The 24,127-nt window shown below is 42.2% G+C and overlaps 1 protein-coding gene and 1 long non-coding RNA gene across 11 annotated transcripts in view; one reads left to right on the top strand and one right to left on the bottom strand.

Annotated features, from left to right (window-relative positions):
* Positions 1–24,127, bottom strand: part of IKZF4 (IKAROS family zinc finger 4) — an 87,919-nt gene that overhangs the window by 48,972 nt on the left and 14,820 nt on the right. For 4 of the 10 annotated variants that reach the window (XR_014216735.1, XM_082212538.1, XM_082212539.1 and 1 more), the window contains exons 1-2: positions 19,108–19,583; positions 17,532–17,586 (exon numbers count right to left, since the gene is read on the bottom strand). Coding sequence is in view for 8 of the 10 variants with exons in the window: in XM_082212538.1 (XP_082068664.1) it covers positions 17,532–17,586; positions 19,108–19,257 (205 nt within the window). In the remaining 2 variants the exon portion in view is untranslated. Of the gene's footprint in view, positions 1–10,509; positions 10,656–17,531; positions 17,587–19,107; positions 19,584–24,127 lie in introns of those variants that run through there. The other 6 variants (XM_082212544.1, XM_082212543.1, XM_082212542.1 and 3 more) reach the window with 5 other exon arrangements.
* Positions 9,835–12,422, top strand: LOC309526748. Its single transcript, XR_014216906.1, has 2 exons — positions 9,835–9,912; positions 12,244–12,422. It is a non-coding gene; the product is annotated as an uncharacterized lncRNA (long non-coding RNA).

Here is a 24,127-nt window from a genome sequence, read left to right as displayed (position 1 = left end):
CACCTTAAATAAAAGTCAGGATATACGTAGCTTTGTTGTTGTGCAAATAATACGCAATATGAATACAGAAATGTGTCATACAGAAGAGTTTCAACATGAAGTCTCATGGAATAGTTGATATATATATATATGAATGATTGCGGAATCCAGGCTCAAGATAACAATACTACAGTGAAGTGATTTCAAATACATTCTTCATGTATGGATTCCTGTGTTGTTTGCTGTTGCCTCCAAAAGGAAGAAAGCATGCACCAAAAGCACTTGCTTACTTCGTTCTCTTTATTTATGGAGAAGAACATGAATCAGTTGCATATAAAGATCTTATTAACGGTTTATTAGCTACACTGTACATGGAAGTCATGCAACACTAGGGAGTTCGCAGAATCTTGCACTTTACTTTTTTTTAGAGTCTGACAGCTTGGCCTTTTAGAGAAGCTAGCCCAACTAAATTATCCAAATGTGTACTCTTTTTGTTTTTTAGCGTGCAGTTTCCATTTCTTCCATTAATAAGAACCCATCCTCCCTAAGCCCACCTCATTTATTGGAAAGGGTGTGGGTTGTATTCAACAACAGTCATGCTCTAAGTAGGACCAATGGAATTTATGGACATGGCTAAGTTTGGTATATTCATTTCAACAAGTCTTCTCTGAGAAGAACTTCATTGGATTCAACCCAATCTTACTTAAGAGAGGAATTCAACTAAGTTTTACTCAGAGTAGACCCACTGCAATTAATGGACTTAACTTAGTCATGTTTATTAATTTCAGTGGGTCAATTGCTTGAACTGACACAACAATCTCCTTAATGCCATATTATATTCCACACATTATCCCATTTTTTTAAAAAAATCATTGTACACTGTATACTGAAAACACAACCTATTGATAAAAAAAACTACTTGTTTAGTGACTTAGCATGACTATGGAGGGACAGAATCACTCAACAAGATACATCAGTGCACTTTACACACCCATATTAAATATTTGCACTGGTGTATCTGCCTGCAGCTCCACCAGTTTAAAGGAGTTAAGTGTGCTTAATCTAAAGACTCAGTTTAAGATGGGGCATGATCATCTTTATGTTTTATAACAAAGCCAAATGAAGGCAAGGGACGATGTTGCTCCTTTTGGATACAACATTCCTGGCTTGCTATAGGATTGCAGCCTACCTCCTTTTGCATGCATTGGGGGGGACCCTCTTAAATAAACTTTGTTCATTTAAACTAAATATTTTTTTTTTTATAATAATTTTTATTACATTTTTCCAAATTACAAATAAGAAAAGACAGAATAAAAGAAAAGAAAAGAAAAAAGAACAGAAAGTAACATCCATTTCAATAACTTATTTCAAATTTCCATTGGACTTCCCCACATCTCCCGCATAGTGCATTCTTGATAATAAAGTCATCAGCAAATTATACCCTTATTTCGTGTTTTTCTTTATATTTTCAATTGCAATTTAAGTTTAAATCTCTTGTTCTCCGTTTACTCTAAAAATATAACCTGATATCATTTAACCCATTTAAACTTTGGTTCTTTCCCGAATGTTAACAATTTCCTAAATAATTAAACTTCATTGCTGGGGCTAACGTTCTAAATCATACGACATCTTATGTTTCATACAACTTATAATACTTTTGCAAATAGTCTTTGAATTTTTTCCAATCCTCCTCCATTGCCTCTTCTCCCAGGTCCCGGATTCTTGCAGTCATCTCAGCCAGTTCCATGTAGTTCATCAGTTGCGTCTGCCACTCCTCCAGTGTGGGCAAATCTTGGGTCTTCCAATACTTGGCGATAAGAATTCTTGCTGCAGTTGTAGCATACATAAAGAAAGTTCTATCCTTTTTTAACACCTTCTGGCCGACAATGCCCAGAAGGAAGGCCTCTGGTTTCTTGGGAAAGGTGTACTTAAACACCTTCTTTAACTCATTATAGATCATTTCCCAAAAGGCCTTCAATCTTGGGCACGTCCACCAGAGGTGAAAGAATGTCCCTTCAGCCTCCTTACATTTCCAACATTTATTATCAGACAAATGGTATATCTTAGCGAGTTTGACTGGGGTCATGTACCACCTGTATACCATTTTCATAATGTTTTCTTTCAAGGCATTACATGCCGTAAACTTCATACCGGTGGTCCATAACTTTTCCCAGTCTTCTGACATGATATTGTAACCAATGTCTTGAGCCCATTTTATCATGGCTGTTTTAACTATTTCATCCTGAGTGTTCCATTTAAGCAGCAAGTTGTACATTCTCGAAATTACCTTGGTCTTTGGTTCTAGCAACTCTGTCTCAAGTTTCGATTTTTCCACCTGGAATCCTATTTTTTTGTCTTGCTTAAAAACCTCATTAATTTGGGCATAATGTAGCCAATTTTGCACCTTATCCTTTAATTTTTCAAAGCTCTGCAACCTCCAATTACCTCCAATGTTTTCTATTATTTCCCAATATTTCGGCCAATATGCCTCCATATTGGATGTTTTCCGAGCTTTGGCCTCTATTGGTGAAATCCACCTCGGAGTTTTGCTTTCCAATAAGTCTTTGTATTTTTTCCAGACCATAAATATTGCTTTTCTGACAATATGGTTTTTAAACATTCCATGTGTTTTCCCCTTGTCATACCACAAATACGCATGCCAACCTAACGAATTGTTAAAGCCTTCCAGATCTAGGACATCAGTATTTTCCAATAAAATCCAATCTTTCATCCAGCAGAAGGCCGCAGCTTCATAATATAACCTTAAGTCCGGCAGGGCAAACCCCCCTCTCTCCTTTGCATCAGTTAATATTTTAAACTTTATTCGGGGCTTTTTGCCCTGCCAGACAAATTTAGAAATATCCTTCTGCCACTTTCCAAAACAATCCACTCTGTCCACGATCTGCAAAGCCTGAAACAAAAACAACATTTTTGGCAAAACGTTCATTTTTATAGCTGCAATTCGGCCTAACAAGGATAGTTTCAATCTTGACCAGATTTCTAGATCTTTTTTAACTTCTGACCAACATTTTTCATAATTGTCTTTAAATAAATTCAAGTTCTTGGAGGACAGATTGACCCCCAGGTATTTCACTTTTTTAACAATGTTTAGTTCTGTTTCCCTCTGAAACCCCTCTGTTTCAGTAACCGTCAAGTTTTTCCCTAACACCTTAGTCTTTTGTTTATTCAACTTAAAACCCGCCACCCGACCAAATTTCTGAATCAATTCCAAAACTCTTTTTGTGCTAGATTCTGGCTCCTGTAATGTTAAAACTAAGTCATCTGCAAATGCTTTCAGTTTATATTGTTTCGCTCCGACCCGTATTCCTTGTACCTGCCGATCCTCCCTTATCATTTTCAGCAAAACCTCCAGGACTGAAATAAACAACAGAGGGGATAGGGGGCACCCCTGGCGTGTTCCTTTTTCAATATGAAGTTCTTCTGTCACCACATTGTTCACTATCAACTTAGCTTTTTGTTCAGAATAGATTGCCTCTATTCCATTCTCGAACCCCCTTCCCACTCCCATCCCTTCCAAGTTTTTCTTCATAAATTTCCAAGAAATGTTGTCAAAGGCCTTCTCCGCGTCAATAAAAATTAACACCGCTTTGGTGTTAATATTTGTTTGTAAAAGTTCCAAAATATCGATAATGTTCCTGGTATTATCATACAAATGTCTACCTGGGAGAAAGCCTGCTTGGTCCTTATGGATTACTGCATTTAATACCTTTTTAAATCTGTTAGCCAAAACATCCGCAAATATTTTGTAATCCACATTTAGGAGTGAGATGGGGCGATAGTTCTTAAGTTGAGTCTTTTCAGTTTCCACTTTAGGTATCAATGTGATGAATGCTTCTTTCCACGTATCTGGTGCCCTCCCTCCCCCCATAATCTGGTTGCAAACCTCCATTAATGGTTGTATCAAATAGTCTTTTAAAGTCCTGTAGTATTTGGAGGTAAGTCCATCGGGGCCCGGAGATTTGCCTAGTTGCATATTCTGAATGGCATCCTCGATTTCCTGTTGTGTTATTTTACAATTCAAGATTGATCTCTTCTCTTGAGATAATTTTGGTAGGCCATTATCTTTCAAGAATTGTTCTATCTCAGTTGCCTCCTCGGGTTCTTGTGTGTACAATTTTTTAAAATATTTCTGGAAACACTTTCTAATTTCTCCCGGTTTCTGAAAGTTTTTCCCTTCAACTTCTAAGTTGGTTACGTAGTTTAATTTTTGTCTCTTTTTCAACTGCCAAGCGAGCAGTTTCCCACATTTGTTCGCAGATTCAAAAGATCTTTGTTTCATTTGTTTGATTTTCCATTCCACTTCTTGGTTAATCAATTTCGCATATTGTGACTGGTGAAATTTGATTTCTCTTAAAGTCTCTTTTGATTTTGGATTCACTCTTAATTTTTTCTCTCCATCACTTATCTTCTCCAATATCTTATCTTTTTTACTATTCCAAAGTTTTTTCTTGATTGTATTCTGTTGTATCAGAAACCCTCTCATAACAGCTTTACTTGCGTCCCAGATAATTCTTTTTTCCACCGAGGTATTCAAGTTGATTTCAAAATAGTCCTTTAGAGTTTTTTGGGCCTTCTTTACGATCTCTTGATCTCTTAACAGGTTGTCATTCATTTTCCATCTGAAGGAGTCGGCAGTAGTAAATCTCATTTCCATTTTCAAAGCGTTATGGTCGGAGCAAGTCTTTGGGCAGATTTCTATTTTTGTAGTCTTAGGTGCCAGCCCTCTAGTTGCCCAAATTTGGTCGATTCTTGTCCATGACAGGTGGGCCTCAGAAAAAAAGGTTCCTTCTTTACCTAGGGGGTTTCTCGTCCTCCATAAATCAATTAGGTCCATATTGTCAGTTAGTTCAAAGAAAGTTTTTGGTAGTCTTCCGTCTTTAGTCAAATTCTGATTCTGTGACTTATCCATCAAAGTAGAGACGACCCCATTCATATCTCCCATCATAATGATGTTGGAGTAGTCCAGATAGTCCAGTAATGTCTCATGCAGCTTCTTATAAAATTCTGATTTCCCCTCGTTTGGTGCATAGATTCCTAATATCAAAACTTTTTCTCCTTGGGTCAGAATTTCAATAGCCAGGATTCTTCCTTGTTCATCTTTAAACAAAAATTTTGGTGATAGATTCTCTTTGGCGTAAATCACCACGCCTCTCTTCTTAACTCTATCTGATGAAATAAATTCTTGGCCTAATCTTTTATTTGTTAACACCTTCCTGTGTAGCCTGGTCACATGAGTTTCTTACAAGCAAATTATATCCAAATTCTCTTTCTTTAATATATGGAAAATCCTTTTGCGTTTTTCTGGGGAATTCGCGCCATTAATGTTCCAACTATAGAGCTGCAGAGACATCCTGTATCAATCTGTTGTTACTCTTGTTGGGTGTCTTCTTTTTTGTCCAAATCCGAGGGTGGTGGCTCTTTTCCTAGCTCTGGTGGTGGCCAAATAGCTACCGCTCCTTTCTGCAAATCTTCTCCGTGGTCGTGTAGAAACTTCTGGCTATCCTCTTTCGTTTTGATTTTTATCTTCTTTCCTTTGTATTTGAACGAAAGGCCTTGTGGAAACTCCCACCTGTAAGGTATTCCGTTGCCTCTCAAAAGTCCAGTTAGGTCAGTGTAGTTAGATCTTAGATCCAGTAATTGTTTAGGTATGTCCTTGTAAATTTGTGCTCTTCTGTCCTGGATCTCAAGTGCTTTATTGAAATGTAGGTCGAGTAGCTTGTCTCTCTCCTGCTTAGTCCTTAAGATAATCAAACAATCTCTAGGTCTGTCCTTCCCAGCAGCCCTTCCCAATCTAAATGCAGTTGTTATTTTAAAATCTGTATCCTCGTTTATACCCCAGAATTTAGAGAATTCTTCTGTCAAAAAGCCAGTCAAGTCCTCTTTCTCGATCTCTGGGATAGAGCGTAATCTCAAATTATTTTCCCTGTTTCGCAGTTCCACCAAAGACAGATAGGCCTGCTGGTCGGTAATATGTTTATGGAGTGGCCTTACCTCTCCTTTCAATTCCTCCACTTCTTTAGTTACTGCTTCTACTTTCTCATTCGCAGCCTCGGCCAATTTTCGATTTTCAGATACAACGTCCTTTAGGTTTCCAATATCTTGTGAATGCTTAGCCACCTGTTCAGAAAGTTTGTTAATTGAAGATGTGGCTAAGTCAATTTTTGCAGTTTGATCATCCACTTTTTTGTTCAAAATTGCAAATTGTTGTAGCATTTCCTCTAGAAGAATGTTGGATCCCCCAGCTGCCATATCTTCACTTGTTAATTGTTCTGGTTCTTCAGCTGGGGTTGTTGGTAATGGTACAGCCTGTAATACCGCAGGGACTGAAGATCTACGGCCCTGGGAAACCAAAGTTGTTTGTACCAATTTGCCTTTCCCTGCTTTCGACGCAGCTCTTGTTTTTGGTTTACCACTCATTCCACACTCATTCCACACCTGTCTTTGGATTCAAGGTCAAGCTGTCCAAAGTTCCATGGGAAAGACAGGCCTCAGAGTGAGTCACCAGACCACAGAGAGACAAAACAAAGTCAGTTCTCAGGAAATTGTAAATCCCAAACTCCACTAGAGGGAGTATTGTTCAGTTCATGAAAGAAGAAACAAAGTTTCCGTCGCCATTAAAGTTCCTACAGTTAGTTAGATTAATAAATGTCTTTAGAGAAGAGCTTTTCCTTCTTGCAGAGCCCTCTCAATTTTGCCACAATAGTTTCCTAAAAGGTGCAAAATACAGTTGCTTAATTGTATCCACCGGTAGTGCCTCTAAATATCTGTTTCAACTTTGTAAGTGTATCCACAACACAACTTTTTGCCCGCTGCAAAGTCCGGGACTAGGGATTTTCAAGTCTTTAAAGTTTTGAAAGTTTTAGCGGAGAAGAAACCCCAAGTAAAATAGACACAGTCACAGAAAAATAAAGATAACTTGCCTTTCCCTTCAATTTCCGAATTTCTCCAGACGTATGCTGTCTCTCATTTAAAAGCCCTTTTGTACTGCTTCCAGCTTGTCAGTTTCTTTGCCTTTGATCATTAAGCACCTCCGGGAGACGGACTTCCTTTTTCTCGTCTCCCGCTTTCAGCCGAATTCACGAATTTGTAATCCAATCTCAAATAAATCCTACTCACGAGTAGTTACTTTGTAATCCAATGTAAAGGAAGAAAGGTCGGCGCTCATCGGTAGCAGCCGCGCGGCTTCACTCCCGCAGAAAGAGCGATGAATCCACAGCACCGCTTCCCCTCCGCGCTTCCGGAGCCCCTTACGGGGTCCCTTCTTCGTTTTGGGGGTCGCTCTCGGTGCCCGCCGGATCCCACGGCCACGAGCTCGCTCTGCTCGTGGTTTAACTTAATGGGTCGTCGCTTCGCCGTAGCGAACAACCCTTTTCTGCGGAGCCCCTCTTTGCTGCGCAAAGAGGACCGCCATTACACGTTTCGCGCCGCCTCCGGAAGTCTCTGTTCATTTAAACTAAATAAACCAGGATAACTAACTACGCCAAAGCTAACATAAAATGGGAGACCCAATGTTTGTCGCTGACTTGCTAAGGAATCTCCAGCCTGTCGGTGTGTCATTAGCCCCAGTGTAGGTCCCAATTTAGCCCACAAAGCCATTTTCTCCAAACCACATCAACCTTCCTCCATACTTGATAACTTATGTGGGGGAGAGAAGGGAATGGTTCCAAAGGAATAATCTCGAAACCACTGGGGGCTTCAAGGGAACTCTGGACTGTTCTTTTCCAAGCAGGGCTTGCTGATCTGGTGGAGTCCCATATTGTCTATTTGTAGCTAATTAGCAGCTAATTAAAGCAAGCCCTTTTGAAGCTGTCCCAGGAGGTCATAATGATGCCAGGAGGTTGACAGGTAGGCAGAGCTGCCCACCTGTCAAAGTTGGCCCACAGGTGTGCATGAGGGAAGGATTTAGCTTGCCAGCCACGTTCAGTTCCCTACCCCTGTGCTAAACTGCAGTTTAGCAATCCAGGATAATTACAACTTAACCAGTCCATTGTAGAAAGCAGCAGGGAAGCAGAGCAGAAACCATGGAATGCTAATTGACGGTAGCTTGGTAAACTGCATTTATCACTGTTTCTCGCTGAAGGTTTTTGAAGAGACTGGAAGGAATGTCTTGGGCTTAAATCTCACTGATGTGACAAAATCAGTCTCAGTTCTACTATTTCAGAATGCAGGTAGGGGCTCACAGGAGTCCACGCTCCTCCATACGAGAAAATCCCTGCGCACAGGAAAGAAGCGTTACAGCTGTCAAGACAGGTTACTAGAGTATGCAGAAGTGTAGCCAGGCTGAACAGCAGCAGCTGACAAACCAGGCAAAGCTGGAAATTGGCACTCCTTGCCACTTGATGCCACTGGGGCCTTGTGTAGCAATGATGGCCATTGAATGTCTGCTATCTCCTTCCACGCTGCAACTTAAGACCATGGGTTGTATCCAATGTAGCGAGAAGTTAAAGAAACTTAGCAACGAACCTGTTCCATTAGTGGGTTATCTTGTGCGAGAGGTTCCAAAAAACGAACAGCTTGGATTTCTAAGCGCAATTTGTACACCGTGCTAGTGCAAGTTCTTGCGCAATCGTTACATCGGCGGACCTGCTACGTGGGTTTACCCATAATATGCAACACAAACCTAGACAGCATCTTAAAAAGCAGAGACATCACCTTGCCAACAAAGGTTCATATAGTAAAAGCTATGGTTCTCCCAGTAGTGATGTATGGAAGTGAGAGCTGGACCATAAAGAAGGCTGATCGCTGAAGAATTGATGCTTTTGAATTATGGTGCTGGAGGAGACTCTTGAGAGTCCCATGGACTGCAAGAAGATCAAACCGATCCATTCTGAAGGAAATCAGCCCTGAGTGCTCACTGGAAGGACAGATCCTGAAGCTGAGGCTCCAAGACTTTGGGCCACCTCATGAGAAGAGAAGACTCCCTGGAAAAGACCCTGATGTTGGGAAAGATGGAGAGCACAAGGAGAAGGGGACTACAGAGGAAGAGATGGTTGGACAGTGTTCTTGAAGCTACAAGCATGAGTTTGACCAAACTGTGGGAGGCAGTGGAAGACAGGAGTGCCTGGTGTGCTCTGGTCCATGGAGTCACGTCCATGGAGTCACATGACTAAACAACTAAACAACAACAACAAATGCAACACTGGAAAACAGACCTCTGCTTTCACAAGGAAACTTGCACGAGCGGACTAACAGCTCTGGATACAACCCTTTGACTTAAAATACAGACTCAAGCCATTAGTTAAACATCAGCCAAGCTCTTCCCTCTAGCCTGGTGAAGGGTTCTGTGGAACCTGAAAGTTTGCTCAGTACAAAGGTATTGTCTCCTAATGTTGGCTTTTTTTCTTACGGGTCAACATGAGTACTTTTGCTTTTCTATTTGTTCAGATGAAAATAAGAACAACTTCCCTGTTGTTCATTGGCACTGCATTTAGAGAAGCAGGATCTGTACGGGCAGCATAATGACTGCAATGAAAATACTGCAGCAATGCCAGCCCCCTGAACGTCTTTTCTGCAAGACACTCTCCCCTCACCCCAATTCCTGTTTAGTGCCCCCGTTGTTTGGAGGCACTCTTATCTACTTAGGAAAAAAGCAAGTTCTAAAAGACAGGAAGCACGTCTGGAGACATTCTCATCAGAGAGACTTTAGTACAGAGACAGGTGATTTTCTTCAGAGTTTGAACGAGCTGCTGTTCTCATGCCCACATAGCTGAGCACATTCCAGGATCCGTCACGATAAAAGGAAACAGACTGTTCCAACCAGGTGAAGTCAATTTTAACACAGGCACAGCATGCAAGGCTGGTGCCTTGTGATCATTTTATCTATTTTATCCCCCAGGTGGGCCCAAAGGCCAAGACTTTCTGGATCCTGAAAAAAGGAATTTCACCCTTTCCCTAAATGCTGTCATTCCTCAGGTGGGTAAACAGGAGAGTCTACATCATAGTAAGCCTATCTCTGCAACTGCCTAGAAGCAGCCACACACCCCTCAATATGGATATTAATCGTTTAATTAGAAGTTAGCCACCATATGGCTAAGCAAACTAGGCACCAGCAGCAAACAGTTCGCAGCGGAGCACATTTAAGCATCAATGACTTGAACTAAGGATTTCTTCTGCTCCTTGCCAGAACACACAGAGAATTATGGCCCTGACCCCTTCCCTGGGCTTTTACTAAATAGCAAATGGTGGAGGAAGAAAAAGGGGGTGTGGGTCTTTAACAGCCTCATCCACTGCTTTTATAACACATACATTTATCTTCCCCCTTTGATTGCTCATCCCTAACTGATCGCCTGCAGTTGCATTTCTGATTTCGAACAGACTCTATCCCCCACCCCACCCTGACACAGACGATGAAGGAATTCTAGAGATCAATTTACTTGCATCGAAAGTCAGCCACTTCCTGCACTGTTCTGCATGGCATCAGACACACCCCAAATGGCGCCAAGTGTAAATGAAAACAGAAAAGAGCATGGAGTTATTTCACACGGCCACCCCGCTCCCCATTTAACTTACATTATTCTAGCTTGCTGAAGATACCCTGGAGTGTTATCACAGCCAACTCCTTGGAAACAGCACTGGAATACAGACTGTGTGTGTGTGTGGCTGCATCTCGGCAGTAGGGTGAACTCAGCCACTCACCTTCCAGGAAGAAGAGATTCCTGGAAGTGAGAGAAACGGCCGTCATTTTACAGTCAAGCAGCACAGTTAGAGCAGGAATCCATACGGCTGCAGTGTCCCCTTTCGCTGAGATTCTGGCTTGCTCCACTGAACGCTTTATATGCCTTGCCTCTGAAAACAGAGCCATCAGCTTACAAGGGGACATCCCTTTAGTGATGGGTTTTTTAAAACAACAACAACGCCACATTGCCCGGGCTAGACAGAGCAAGGAAGTCCGTGGAAAAAACATCGCAGTTGTTGCCTAACCCCCATCACTTTGGCAACAGAATGAATGCTTCACAGTTGCTCTGGAAAGATAAGAGCTGCCACCGAAAGAGCCTTTAACACTCCAGAAAGTGGCAGGAGAAACTGTATAAGTACAATGAAACACTCCACTGCATTCAACAGAATATATATATATTTCTATTAAGGTGTGCTGCACATTGTACACAATTGACTCATTCTTAGCCATGTTTCTTTGGCTAACCAGTTTTCTCTTGGCCAAATAGCTAGATCAAAACCATTAGGTACGGGATCAGCGCAAACAGCATACTTCATTTAAATGTTACTTGGGTAAATTGAAGAGCCAAAGGAGAGAGAGAAAAAATCTACTGAATGTGTGGAGTGGGGAATAAAGAAAACGTTTCCCTGCTCTTTCGAATACCTTGAGGAGATAAAGTAAAATCTTGAGGGAAGCTTTCCCGTTGTTACTGGGCTCATCACAAATCTAGTTCATTATTCTTTTTTAAATCCCTACCCCATAGTTTTTCCCCATTCCGTCTTTTCCGCTAAGAGTTTAATCACTTCATGGAAACATGTTTTTTTGTTTTTGATGAGGAGTATAAATGCAAGATACTGCTATCTTCTGATTAAAATTATGCACTTAGCTGTTGTATTTCTATCACGCCTACTTAAAAAAATCAGGAGAAAGAAGTGCATGTTACAGGAGCTTTAGCCGACTTCTGCAGAGTTAATTTCCATAATAAAAATAATAGTTCTAAAGGGGGAAAAAAAGCAAATGTCTAAATTTTAAATTATGCATATGTGTCCTAGCAGGCATTCATCGCCTCCTGCACGCAAGTGAGAGAAAAAGCAAATGCCTTCAAGAAGGCGCCTACCACCCATGGCTTTTAATCAAGAATAATGCTAAAGATCTGCTGCTCAATTAGTCAGAGGCACTTTTTAAATAGTTAAAGTCAATTTAACTGATCAATCAACTTGAAGTTGCGTATTTAACCATTTCAGACCAAGCACAGGCCTTTTCTTGAGAAAGGGAAATCCCGAGCTCAGTACTACAAACAAACAAACAAACAAACAAACAAACAAACTCATTGGAACCAGGACCTAAGTTTTCAAGTCAGCACTGTAGAGAGCGAAAAAATAAAAACTGAACTCCAGCTTTGAATTTTTCAATGGTCAGACTCTGGGATTTTTCTAGCCTTGTCTACACTATGTATTTACCGCACATCAGTGCTGGTTTCACGGTCCAATGTGTTTCTCACCTGCTAGGTATACACTGCAACATACATCCTCCCTGCTTCTGCCTGCTATGATTACACCAACAATAACGGTTGCCATATTTTATCCCAGGCCAATGAGGACGGACTGCTGTGCTTCCATCTCTCCGTCCTGTTGCAGAAGTGTGCTTTAATGGAAATCCTGTGAACCAAACATCAAGGCTATTGTCCACTTTCTACTAGTTGAGAAGGAGCAACTGCCAATGCTCCGCTGCAATCGTGGGCATTCTGACAGTTGTTTTTTTTTTTTAATCATTTTTATTGATTTTCCAATAAAAAACATCCAATTAATATACTCCAATTAAAATAAAAAACTAAAATTAAAAAGGCTAAATTATAGTCCAAATTATAATTATTAATTTTTCGGAGCTCCCCACGGTCTAGATCTCTGACAGTTTTTCAAATAAAAAAGAGAGCACCCACAATTGCAATTCCTAACCTAAAGTTCCATCTCTTTTCCTCATTTGGAACACACGTACAATAATATTTTCCATGATGAGAATATACAAGAACAGGAGGAGTACACAACTGTACAATTCTAGCTCAAGTAAGGGGGGGGAGAGCTGGGGAAAAGGGTAACAAACTAGGAAACGTAACTAGCTTTGTTGTCCTAGAAAAAGCCAACAACGTTCGGAGACAGGATGAGACGACAAGTCTAAGAAGGTGATGAGCAGATTCCCTGAGTTAATGCAAGTCATTCTCAGAGTAGACTCATGGGCTTACTTATGGATGGCAATGGGTTTACGCGGAGCATTCCCCATTATCTGAAGAAACCTGAGAATATTCTTGGCTTTAAATGAACTGAAAACAGGAGGCCATAACTTTCAGCTGGCCTTGGTCAGCCACAATTTGTGGGTGCTGTCAACCCTTGCTATTGCTCATCCCACTGGGGGGGCAGAGCCTTATTCATGCTGAGCTTTATAAACGTTCTGAAAGCAGTGAGACCTCTTCCTCCTTTCAGAGTGCCTCTAGTCTAGACCTCTTGCCAGATTAAAAGATTCCTCCTGCCACTGGAAAGCTGGAAAGCATACTTGTGGACCTACTGATGGTGAAAAGTCTTTTCCATGTTCTACAGCATCAGTCTGAAAGGTCGTTGTTAAGTAAAATCCCTAAATATAACTGTCCTCACACCATAAAGGTTAGGACCATACTCACAACAAGAGGCAGTTAAGCATCTGAAGAGGAATGACCACTTGAATATTGAATATCTCTTGAATATTTCCCCATCAACAGGCAAACTGATCAACATCTCTACCGCCTTCCTTGATTAGCTCTGCTCACCTTGTCAGCAGCCTATTCCCAATCTGCATGTCACATTAATGTCATAGGCATAACCGAGAGCTCAGCAGAAAAGGGAAAAACAGATAAGACTGAAAATGTTTCAGATTATGTAGCTCCTGGACTGTACATTGTGGGGGAAAGGCTTTCAGAGAAAGGAACCAGACTGGTAATAATCCTTTGCTGACCCTGTGTCAGCATCTGTGGCTGCAGAGGATATCAGCCATGGCTTGAATGACAATCCTTAGGATCTAATATTGCATATACGATATCTCTTTATGAATTCATACACAGCAAGAAAACACCTACCACACGTAAGCCCATGGAGTTACCTTTATTTCTCAGTTTTATTATCATAGGATGTTCTCACAGCCCTCTAGGGTTGTTGTTTTTTTAAAAAATGATGACTAAATATGGATTTCTCCAAAACAATTAGTACTTTGCATCCTGTTCCCATAATCAGATCCCCACTAGGTCTCTTTTAACAAACTCTATCCTCCTGGGGTGTATTATAAATTTGGCCTTCACTGGTCTGGATGATTTACCAGCATTAAAGAATGAAAGGCGAAGCAGCATTTTGCAAACCAGCCACACAAAATATGTGTTTGATTCTGCAAAGTTAGACACAGCCTATTGATTACTGCGATTGGTGGGATATAGGTCATTGATTTCCCTCACTCTCAACACTTTTATAGTTGAACAAAGGTTCTTATTTCATCCTTAGCCTCATAACATGCACGTCACCTGATAGTGACTGGTTTTTTGTTTTTTAAAAAGATATGTAAGAAATATACAATCTTTAAGCTTCAAGGCACTACTGCATATATCTCCTGAAGACTGTTAAATCCAAACAGTGTCTGTTACAAGTACAGTGGTACCTCGGGTTAAGTACTTAATTCGTTCTGGAGGTCTGTTCTTAACCTGAAGCTGTTCTTAACCTGAAGCACCACTTTAGCTAATGGGGCCTCCTGCTGCCGCCGCACCACCAGAGCCCGATTTCTGTTCTTATCCTGAAGCAAAGTTCTTAACCTGAAGCACTATTTCTGGGTTAGCAGAGTGTGTAACCTGAAGTGTATGTAACCTGAAGTGTATGTAACCCGAGGTACCACTGTACAGTGGTATCTTGATACTCGAATGGCTTGGCTCCCAAACGCCGCAAACCCAGAAGTGAGTGTTCTGGTTTGCAAACGTTTTTCGGAAGCCGAACATCTGACACAGCTTTCGATTGAGTGCAGGAAACTCCTGCAACCAATTAGAAGCTGCACCTTGGTTTTCAAACCGTTTCGGGAGCCAAACTCCTGTAGTTACTTAATGAGATTGTCTTGTTCCTTTGCATGTTGCATATTCTAGCCATCATTTCACAATTCTGGCTACCATCAGATCAGTCTGCTCCTTGTAACTCTGATAACTGTTGAGCTACTTACAGCTTCACCAACAACCTTTGTCCAGGACAAAATATGAGCTGGTGTACCTGGCTATGAGCTAGAGGATGACATTTATTGGGTGGGTATACATCCCCAGCAAACATACTCCTTCACTTCAATTTAGTGGGGCTTTCAATACAAAGAAGTCAACTCATTATTCCAGTGGCCCACTCTGAACTGTAGTCAGTCAATATGTTTATTTACACCAATGTATTTGTATGCAAGTAGCTTTGATGATCTTTCCCTCATTCATAATTACTTCACGGCTCTGTTTTTTCCTGTTTAATGAGGACTCTATGCTCTGTTCTTCCAAAGAGAAACAACCAACAAAATAAGATCATGCACTTTTGACTTCTTTTTCTTCAAAACCAGTGTCTGGTTTTATTTTAGTGTCTACCACAAACAATCCCTCAGAGGTTTTTAAAAAATGCTTGAGTAAATTATTTAAATCCTATAGGAGTGTTATACAAACACAACCAACTAATATATTTTCTACCTTCCCTACCTTCCTCTATTAGGCTGTCCTATCCTATGCATAAAGGTAAAGGTAAAGGGACCCCTGACTATTAGGTCCAGTCGTGGCCGACTCTGGGGTTGTGGCGCTCATCTCGCTTTATTGGCTGAGGGAGCCGGCATACAGCTTCCGGGTCATGTGGCCAGCATGACTAAACCGCTTCTGGCAAACCAGAGCAGCGCACGGAAACGCCGTTTACCTTCCCGCCGGAGCTGTACCTATTTATCTACTTGCACTTTGACGTGCTTTCAAACTGCTAGGTTGGCAGGAGTAGGGACCGAGCAATGGGAGCTCACCCCGGCGCGGGGATTCGAACCGCCGACCTTCTGATCAGCAAGTCCTAGGCTCTGTGGTTTAACCCACAGCACCACCCGCATCCCTATCCTATGCATACTTACTGGAAATTTGATTTCCATCAAAAGAAACATCACTAGATCAGGCTGTTAGGCAAGTGTTCTAACCTGGTCATTCTACAATTCCCCTTTTCTGAAAAATGTATTTAAGTTACTACAGTTTGCACTTAGTATTGCTAATAAGAATTTGAACTCTCTCAGTTAATGCACTTCAGATATGGCACTCCTGAGTAGCAACTGCCTTTATAGCTTTAAAGAATCATAGAACTGTAGAGTCAGAAGGGATCCCAAGAGTCATCTAGTCCAGCCCCCTCTAAAGCAGTAATCTCAACTAGATCATACATGACAGTTGGCCATCCAACCTCTGCTCAAAAACCGTCAAGTCCTGGTCTCTGGAGCCTACGGGAAAAAAGCTTGCTCCATTCTTCGTGTGACAGCCCTTCGGATATTTGAAGATGCTTATCACATCTGCTCTCAGTCTCCTCTTTATCAGGCTACACATACCTATTCCCTCAACCGTTCCCCATAAGGTTTGGTTTCCAGACCCTTGATCATCTTGGTCGCCCTCCTCTGCACATGTTCCAGCTTGTCAATATCCTTCTTAAATTGTGCTACCCAGAACTGTACACAGTCCTCCAGGTGTTGTATGACCAAGGCAAAATGGAGTGGGACTATAACTTAGCCCTACTTATCTTCTGAAAGAGAATGTGATCGGGGACAAGATATTTTAAATAAGGTATATTTTAAATAAGGCAGAAGCACCCAACTATGCTTAAGGATTAATTGGAAGAAACTTTTCCAATTATCTTTCCCAGCTGTAAGGTAACCACCATATTAAGTGAAACAATTTTACTATCAATCGCCAAACTCTTTCTGTACTCATATTTAATGAAACGGTCATCACACAAAAATACTGCCTATGGTCAAGCTAACTGAAACAAGCAGAAACAGATGGAATCTAAAGGGATGCCAAAAGTTCACTTTTCCTTCAGTATGATACGTAAGGATTTGCTCTAAATTTTTGATGAATCAAATATCCTCAAACTGATTTAATTGCTGTCTGTGTGAGTCTTAACTATGTTGCAAGTCTCAGGTATATTTAACAGCTAAAACACCTGCCGAATTTGGCAGGTGGGCAAATACAGAGCTCTAGCATTTTTCGCAGGCACCGAACAGTAACTTAGTAAGACATGGCCATCCATTTGAGGTTGAGCTGAATTTGGAGGGTTGCTCCAGGCCAACTGCAGCCAGGGAGAAGATTGCATGCCACAAGATCAATGTGCAGTGACCTGGCGGGGCATGGCTTCTTGTCTCAAGTTGCACTTTGGAGCACTGCTCTGAGCTGAATATGGGTAAGGAGGGCAGAGGCCATGAATCGCCAGGTCACTGTTCAGCTGATCAGAACAGAGGCTGGCTGTTACACTCCCTTAGGTGATGACTCCATCACCAGTCAAGTCCATGGAGCAACTATCACTGGTAAGAGACTGAAAGGTGGGGAGGAGGCTATTCTCCCGTGTCCACCCCTGAGATCTTGAAGCAAGACGAAAATACTGGAAGTAGCTGCCCAAGGGTGCATCTATCTAAGAAGGCAGGTCATGTCAGGAAGCTGGGGGTGGGGGGAACCATGTTGCTCCTCAAAACCTGAGGCATGCTGAATATTCCAGTGCCGAACCAAAAGTTTATTGTGACCAAAATGCAGAAATCCTATCCTGTCTATGTATTAAAGACAAAACGGCATCTAAAAACAAAAATAAACAAATCGAGATCTGTGAAAAGCAAAATGAGAACATACCGGATATGTAAGAGCGTCCATTGCAGTCCTCTATATCCATCTTTACAACACTCTTCTAAAGAAAAAGAGACAAAGGTCTATCAGAACAGCAGCTATAAACCAAAGCAGGAACCTTTTGGTGAGATCCCAACCCACCCCCTAGTTGCACATCCTAAAATACAAAATTGAGCTAAACTACTTTTCAGGACTGAGGCCACAATGGTAAAGGGCCATAATTCACTGGCAGAGCATTTGAAATGTATGCAAAAGATCCCAGGTTAAATCTCCAGCCTCCTCAGGAAGGGTGGGAAATCTCCTCTCTGAAGCCCTGGAAAGCAGCCGCCAATCAGTGCTAGTCAATACTGAGTTAAAGTGATCAATGGTCTGACTCAGAGTAAGGCAGTTTCCCATACCAATATAATCGTGGATCATTACCATGGAAGTATTTTAATGAGCTTTTAAAAAATCCAATTTGTCTCTTAACATTTTACCATTTTAAAAAAATAATCCAGCCTATATCTATAATTATATCAATATTATATATATAACAAATATGATATCAGATGATAACCTGGGAGTGCAAGTCTTCCAATTTGTGGCTTGGCACAACGAAAGAAAGAGAAAAGCTACTTTTGACACATACGCACCCATTTTACTGGAAATAAAAGGCAGGGCATATATATGTATATGTATATATATACACGCACACCAGCAAATAACTCTCATAAAGTGGGGCCCATGCAGTTAATTTCGGTAGGTTTTTCTGTCCTTGTGTCTGTATTCAGCTGCCCTTTACAGGAGGAGGCTGTCAAACGGTGTTAGTTCACGAAACAGAAGCTAAACACTGCTTCAAAAGGTTGCAAGGAAGGAGCAGCTGTCAGTCTTACATTTGATGAGGCAAGACCAGATTCAAACTTCATTGGTCTAGAACACAAGTGGCCACAGGCCACTGCTAAATTTGAATCCTTCAGTGGCAAGGTACAGTAACAACTGTCCAATGCAATTCATTTTCAATAAAACAGACTCTCTGCTGTCATCCGCTCTTCTGGGTTCAGTCTGAACTAAAATTGATGCTGGTGTGTAGAAGGTACAGCACACAGGTAATTCTGAGTCCCAAATCCAGAAGTGCAGCTTTTATCAATGAAAAGAAATCATTCTTTGGAAAATGAGACTGAAAACCGACACATCGCATCACTGAGCAGTCAAGAAACAGGCATTTTCAAAGACCAGACTGGAATAACAGTATATATCTTGGTACTTAGCACCCCACAGAGATAATGAACATATTATGAACATTTTATACATTCAAATGCCTTCCCCCCATTACACTTAATGGTTTTTTTTAAAAAAAATAAAAATAAGTGCAAACAACCACAAGTTTTACCACTTTGAATTCACACTGTAATTGACTACCAGTAAGCTCATAAATGAGAACTCACTGGGAAAAAACAATTAAGAGCAACAATTTCCCGAGATATATTTTGGCTTAAGGATCTAATTTAGGTGCAGTTCGCAGAACACAGGGGAAACAAAGAATTAGTATAAAGAGGAAGGAAGAATGCAAGTTCTCCAGGGAAAAGTCAAGTGATGTACTTACATCTGAATGCGAAGCGAGGACGCTGATGGATCCTAGGATAGCTTCCAAATACGGAAGACAAAGGCAAAGGAGAACGATACTCAACTGCAGTTGGTTTAGGTTAATATCAGGAAGTAAATTCCCAAGTATAAAAAGTATATCGCTTACCATGGGGAGTTTTTAACTCACCCACCCCATCAGTAGCAAATGGTTTAGGCCAATGGTTCTTTGACTTTTTCAAAGCAAGCCTTTCTAACCGATAAGCAGGTGCGGGGGGTGGAAGGAGGTGTTTATGGTAACCCAAGGTCTCAGGTCTGGGAAGAGGCATATTTTAAAAAAAAAAAGCAAGCGTGAAAAGTGCAGGACCGAATGGATTAACAGCATACTGTAAAGTTATTAAGGGAAGTACGCTTGAAAGCAAAAAGCTCCAACGTTATTAGAAAGCGTAAGGACACACAGTCAATCTCTACCTCCATTAATGTACAGACTAAGGACAGAATCAAGGGACGCGGGTGGTGCTGTGGGTAAAACCTCAGCGCCTAGGACTTGCTGATCGTATGGTCGGCGGTTCGAATCCCCGTGGCGGGGTGCACTCCCGTTGTTCGGTCCCAGCGCCTGCCAAACTAGCAGTTCGAAAGCACCCCCGGGTGCAAGTAGATAAATAGGGAGCGCTTACCAGCGGGAAGGTAAACGGCATTCGGTGTGCTGCGCTGGCTCGCCAGATGCAGCTTGTCAGGCTGGCCACGTGCCCCGGAAGTGTCTGCTGACAGCGCTGGCTCCCGGCCTATAGAGTGAGATGAGCGCACAACCCTAGACTCTGTCAAGACTGGCCCGTATGGGCAGGGGTACCTTTACTTTTTTAAGGACAGAATCAAGCCACTGCTTATGACATGGTGAATGCTTGAAAAACTCCCCATCACGAATTAGAGTCCACAACCAGGGTGTTAAGCCAAACATATCAGCCCAAACTTACGATAAGAGCTCGGCGGCATCTGACCAAAGGCTCAGCCCACTTCCCAAAGTGCTTATGGGAAGCCCAAAAGCAGGAAAGAAGTGGAACGGTCCTCTCCTGCTTTTGTTTCAGAGAAGCTGGTCTTCAGAGGCATGCTGCCTCTCATTCAGGACAAAGGAAACAGCAATTATGACTAGAGTCTTATCCCTCGTGAATTCGTCTCACTCCTGTTTGAAGTTATCAAAGTTAGCAGCCATCATCACATCTTATGGCAGCAAAATACCATGATTGAAAGCATGCATGGTCCAAAGAAGTACTTTCTCTTGTCGAATCACATTTCCGGTTGTCCGTAACCCTTGCTTAAGAAGTCACTCAACAAGCTGACTCTCAGTATGGTTGGAGTATTCACGTAAGAAGTTTTAAAGTGGCCGCTATATAGCAGGTTAGGGACGTGGGTGGCGCTGTGGGTTAAACCACAGAGACTAGGACTTGCCGATCAGAAGGTCGGCGGTTCGAATCCCCGCAATGGGGTGAGCTCCCATTGCTCAGTCCCTGCTCCTGCCAACCTAGTAGTTCAAAAGCACGTTAAAGTGCAAGTAGATAAATAAGTACCGCTCCGGTAGGAAGGTAAACACTGTTTCTGTGCGCTGCTCTGGTTTGCCAGAAGTGGCTTAGTCATGCTGGCCACATGACCCGGAAGCTGTACGCCGGCTCCCTCGGCCAATAAAGCGAGATGAGCGCCGCAACCCCAGAGTCGGTCACAACTGGACCTAATGGTCAGGGTTCCCTTTACCTTCTATATAGCAGGTTGGGGAACCCCTTCCTGCAACCTTGATACTGCCTACAGCCATTTGAGCCTCTGGGTCTCGTCCTGCCCATCAGCTGTTCGGCAGGGAGCAGCAGGGAGGAAAATGAGGGCTTTGATGCTATGAGAAGTGTGCAATTGCAGCTCTTTACTCCGCAAGAAGAGCAAAGCAGAGGGGAAATACGAGAACAGCCAGCATGGTGGGGTAGTGCCATAGACTCATCCTCCTGACAACTGGGTCAATGGCACTTACCTTGACAACGTAGAGGCAGGGATTGGGCAGCAGTGGGGTCAAACCTGTACAGCTGCTCTTGTAAGCGTGCCAGATTGCTTCCACTGGTGCAGCCACATAGACCTAACCTCATGTTCACCCTGCCCCAACTACGTGCCATTCAGATTTAGTGGATTATGGTATGAGATTCTCTACCATACCCAAATCAGTGCTTATCTGAATCTTATATGGGGAAGTAAGTCCTCCGCTTGCCTTCAATATTTGTTGTGACCTTGGGTTGGTTTTATTAAAGCTGTTGCACTATTTTCTACTGTAATTTTAATTTCTTGTAGTAGTTTTTTTAACCGCCTTGTATTTTCTTTTCTTTTTTTTAAATGGGAAACAATATATTATAAGGGACGCGGGTGGCGCTGTGGGTTAAACCACAGAGCCTAGGGCTTGCTGATCAGAAGGTCAATGGTTCAAATCCCTGCGATGGGGTGAGCTCCTGTTGCTCTGTCCCAGCTCCTGCCAACCTAGCAGTTCGAAAGCACGTCAAAGGGCAAGTAGATAAATAGGTACCGCTCTGGCGGGAAGGTAAACGATGTTTCCGTGTGCTGCTCTGGTTCGCCAGAAGTGGCTTAGTCATGCTGGCCACATGACCCGGAAGCTGTACGCCGGATCCCTCGGCCAGTAAAGCGAGATGAGCGCCGCAACCCCCGAGTCGGCCACGACTGGACCTAGTGGTCAGGGGTCCCTTTACCTTTAATATATTATAAATAAATAAATAAATGTGGAAGTCAACCTTCGATCTTCCATCAATTAATGAAATGTATGTAGTTGTATGCCTCTCCACATGCTGTGCAACACTGGACAAGATGGTGCTATTACAAGCTGGTGCTGCAATTTTGTTTTATCACAAACAAGAAACAAAGCTGCCTCCACAAATAGGTTATGGACAAAAAAAACCCCACCAGGCTGCAATAATTTGACAACACTGTCAACTAGACGCTCCGTAAAAATAGGGTGAATAGAAACTGGCAATTCTAGCTAGTTACGAAGCAGTTTGAGCCATTCCTCTCTTCATTCAATACTCTAGTCCCAGGACTTTATGGCTCTATAATGGACGTTTGTGCTGTTCTGATCATTCCCATTATAGACATTTAAGAAATTATGTTCACCTAATGATTCAGCTATTGGTATCTGAATCCTAGAAACACACTTCTTGTTTAATTTTGGCATGAAAAGGACACAGGAGCCACATTGATTCCCTTGAGCTAGTTACTCACGTATCTTCTAGACAAAACCCCAGTGGGAAAAGGTGCCAGGGAACTGGGTTCTGTGTTGGAATAATGGAAGCATTTGTGCAGGGTGGACTGCATGTGTCACTCAGGCACAGTCCTGAGCCATGTGGAATCTTCTAACGGAAAAGTAGCTCACACTCAGCTAGAGCTATGTCTAAAGGGCATGCAAGTACTAACTGAACACTGGCAACACATCCTCTTTCTTTATTGGAAAACTTACGAATTGCCATGCTGAGTTACAACAAGGATCTGCCCAAAGCTCTGTTCTCTGTGATGTTTATTCCCTCTTAATCCAAGGAACTGGACAAGGATCCTCTGTGAAAACAGGACTAGTGCACATCCACAAAGATTACCTGCCCACAAACTTTATTTTAGTGCATCTCTCTGCACACAGCTGCCAGCCATCTGTATATCTGTGACATAAAAGCAAAAAAAACAAAAAACAAACCACCGCCCCCAGGAATTTATAAATTTACAAAACTCTTACTTATTCCTATTCTGCCTTTCTTCCATGATGGAACTTGTGATGTACAGTGGTGCCTCGCAAGACGAAATTAATTCGTTCTGCGAGTTTTTCATCTTGCGAAGCACGGTTACCCTGGGTATTAACGGTTTTAAGAAAAAGGAAACAAACTCGCAAGACGTTTTCGTCTTGCGAAGCAAGCCCATAGGGAAATTCGTCTTGCGAAGCAACTCAAAAAACGAAAAACTCTTTCGTCTTGCGCGTTTTTCGTCTTGCGAGGCATTCGTCTTGCGAGGTACCACTGTACAAGTATTTCCCATGTAGTTTCCTATCTAGGCACTGACCAGACCCACTTAACTTCAGCAAACAGCATTATATGTCTTCAGACCACTCCCTGCAAATAACGCCTCTAGCAGTTACATTTTGAGTCCCCTACATGCAGAGGGAATTCTAAGCACTTGGGACAAAACTCCAATGACTGTAGCACCACAACAGGAGGCTATCATTGGCAGGACAAACCAGTCCTTAAATAGAAACCACAGTGAAATGGAACTTTTCTGCAATGGGATAGTATGGCAATGAACTCTTTTATGCGCATCTAAGGTGAGAAGCAATACATACAATGCTTAGTGTGTGACTATAGAAACTCCAGCATTATAACTACACTTTCAGGCAACCAAGTAGAGAGGCCGAGGCATCTTCTAAAGTTACATACACAACTATTTTCTAAATGAAAGTCAATGCAATGCTATTTTAAAAAGGCCAATTTTGGCTAATGGGCATCCATAGCGTTTTGTGACAATGGATTCCTTGGCTTTATTATGCATTATGTGCTTACTTCAGAAGGCTCCCTCGTGGCAAACACTGAACTACACTCACCTTCCAAGGAAAGCAGTTACCCCAGTGTAACATTTACATCTTTACCCTGCCTCCTTGGAGTTATGCAACTGCAGAGGTAAACGTGTCATGCAAACATTCCAGAGCAGATGGAAGCCTTGAGAGGGAAAAGCCACCATTCACTGAAGAGAATTCATCCTCAGTTGAAAGCTGCTCAAGGAGACCAGCTGGCTTCCACAGTTTAGCCATCGGGGCCGTCTAAACAGAATGGACGATTCAGCTCTGCTTGGTGTTTTCTCAGGAATGAGTTCAGAAGATAGCTGCTGCAACAGAGCTACAGAGCTCTGCCTATGGTCATGACCACATATAGGGTTGCTATACGTCCGGGAATTCCTGGGTATGTCCTCTTTTGGGGGTCCTACATGCCCATCCGGGGGGGATTTTAAATTTTAAAGCAAATGTCCTGGTT

Source organism: Podarcis vaucheri, assembly GCF_965113315.1.
Source record: "Podarcis vaucheri genome assembly, chromosome: 2".
NCBI classification, from domain to species: Eukaryota; Metazoa; Chordata; class Lepidosauria; order Squamata; family Lacertidae; genus Podarcis; species Podarcis vaucheri.
The sequence above is the reverse complement of the archived record's forward strand: the minus strand, read 5'-3'. Positions and strand labels throughout refer to the sequence as shown.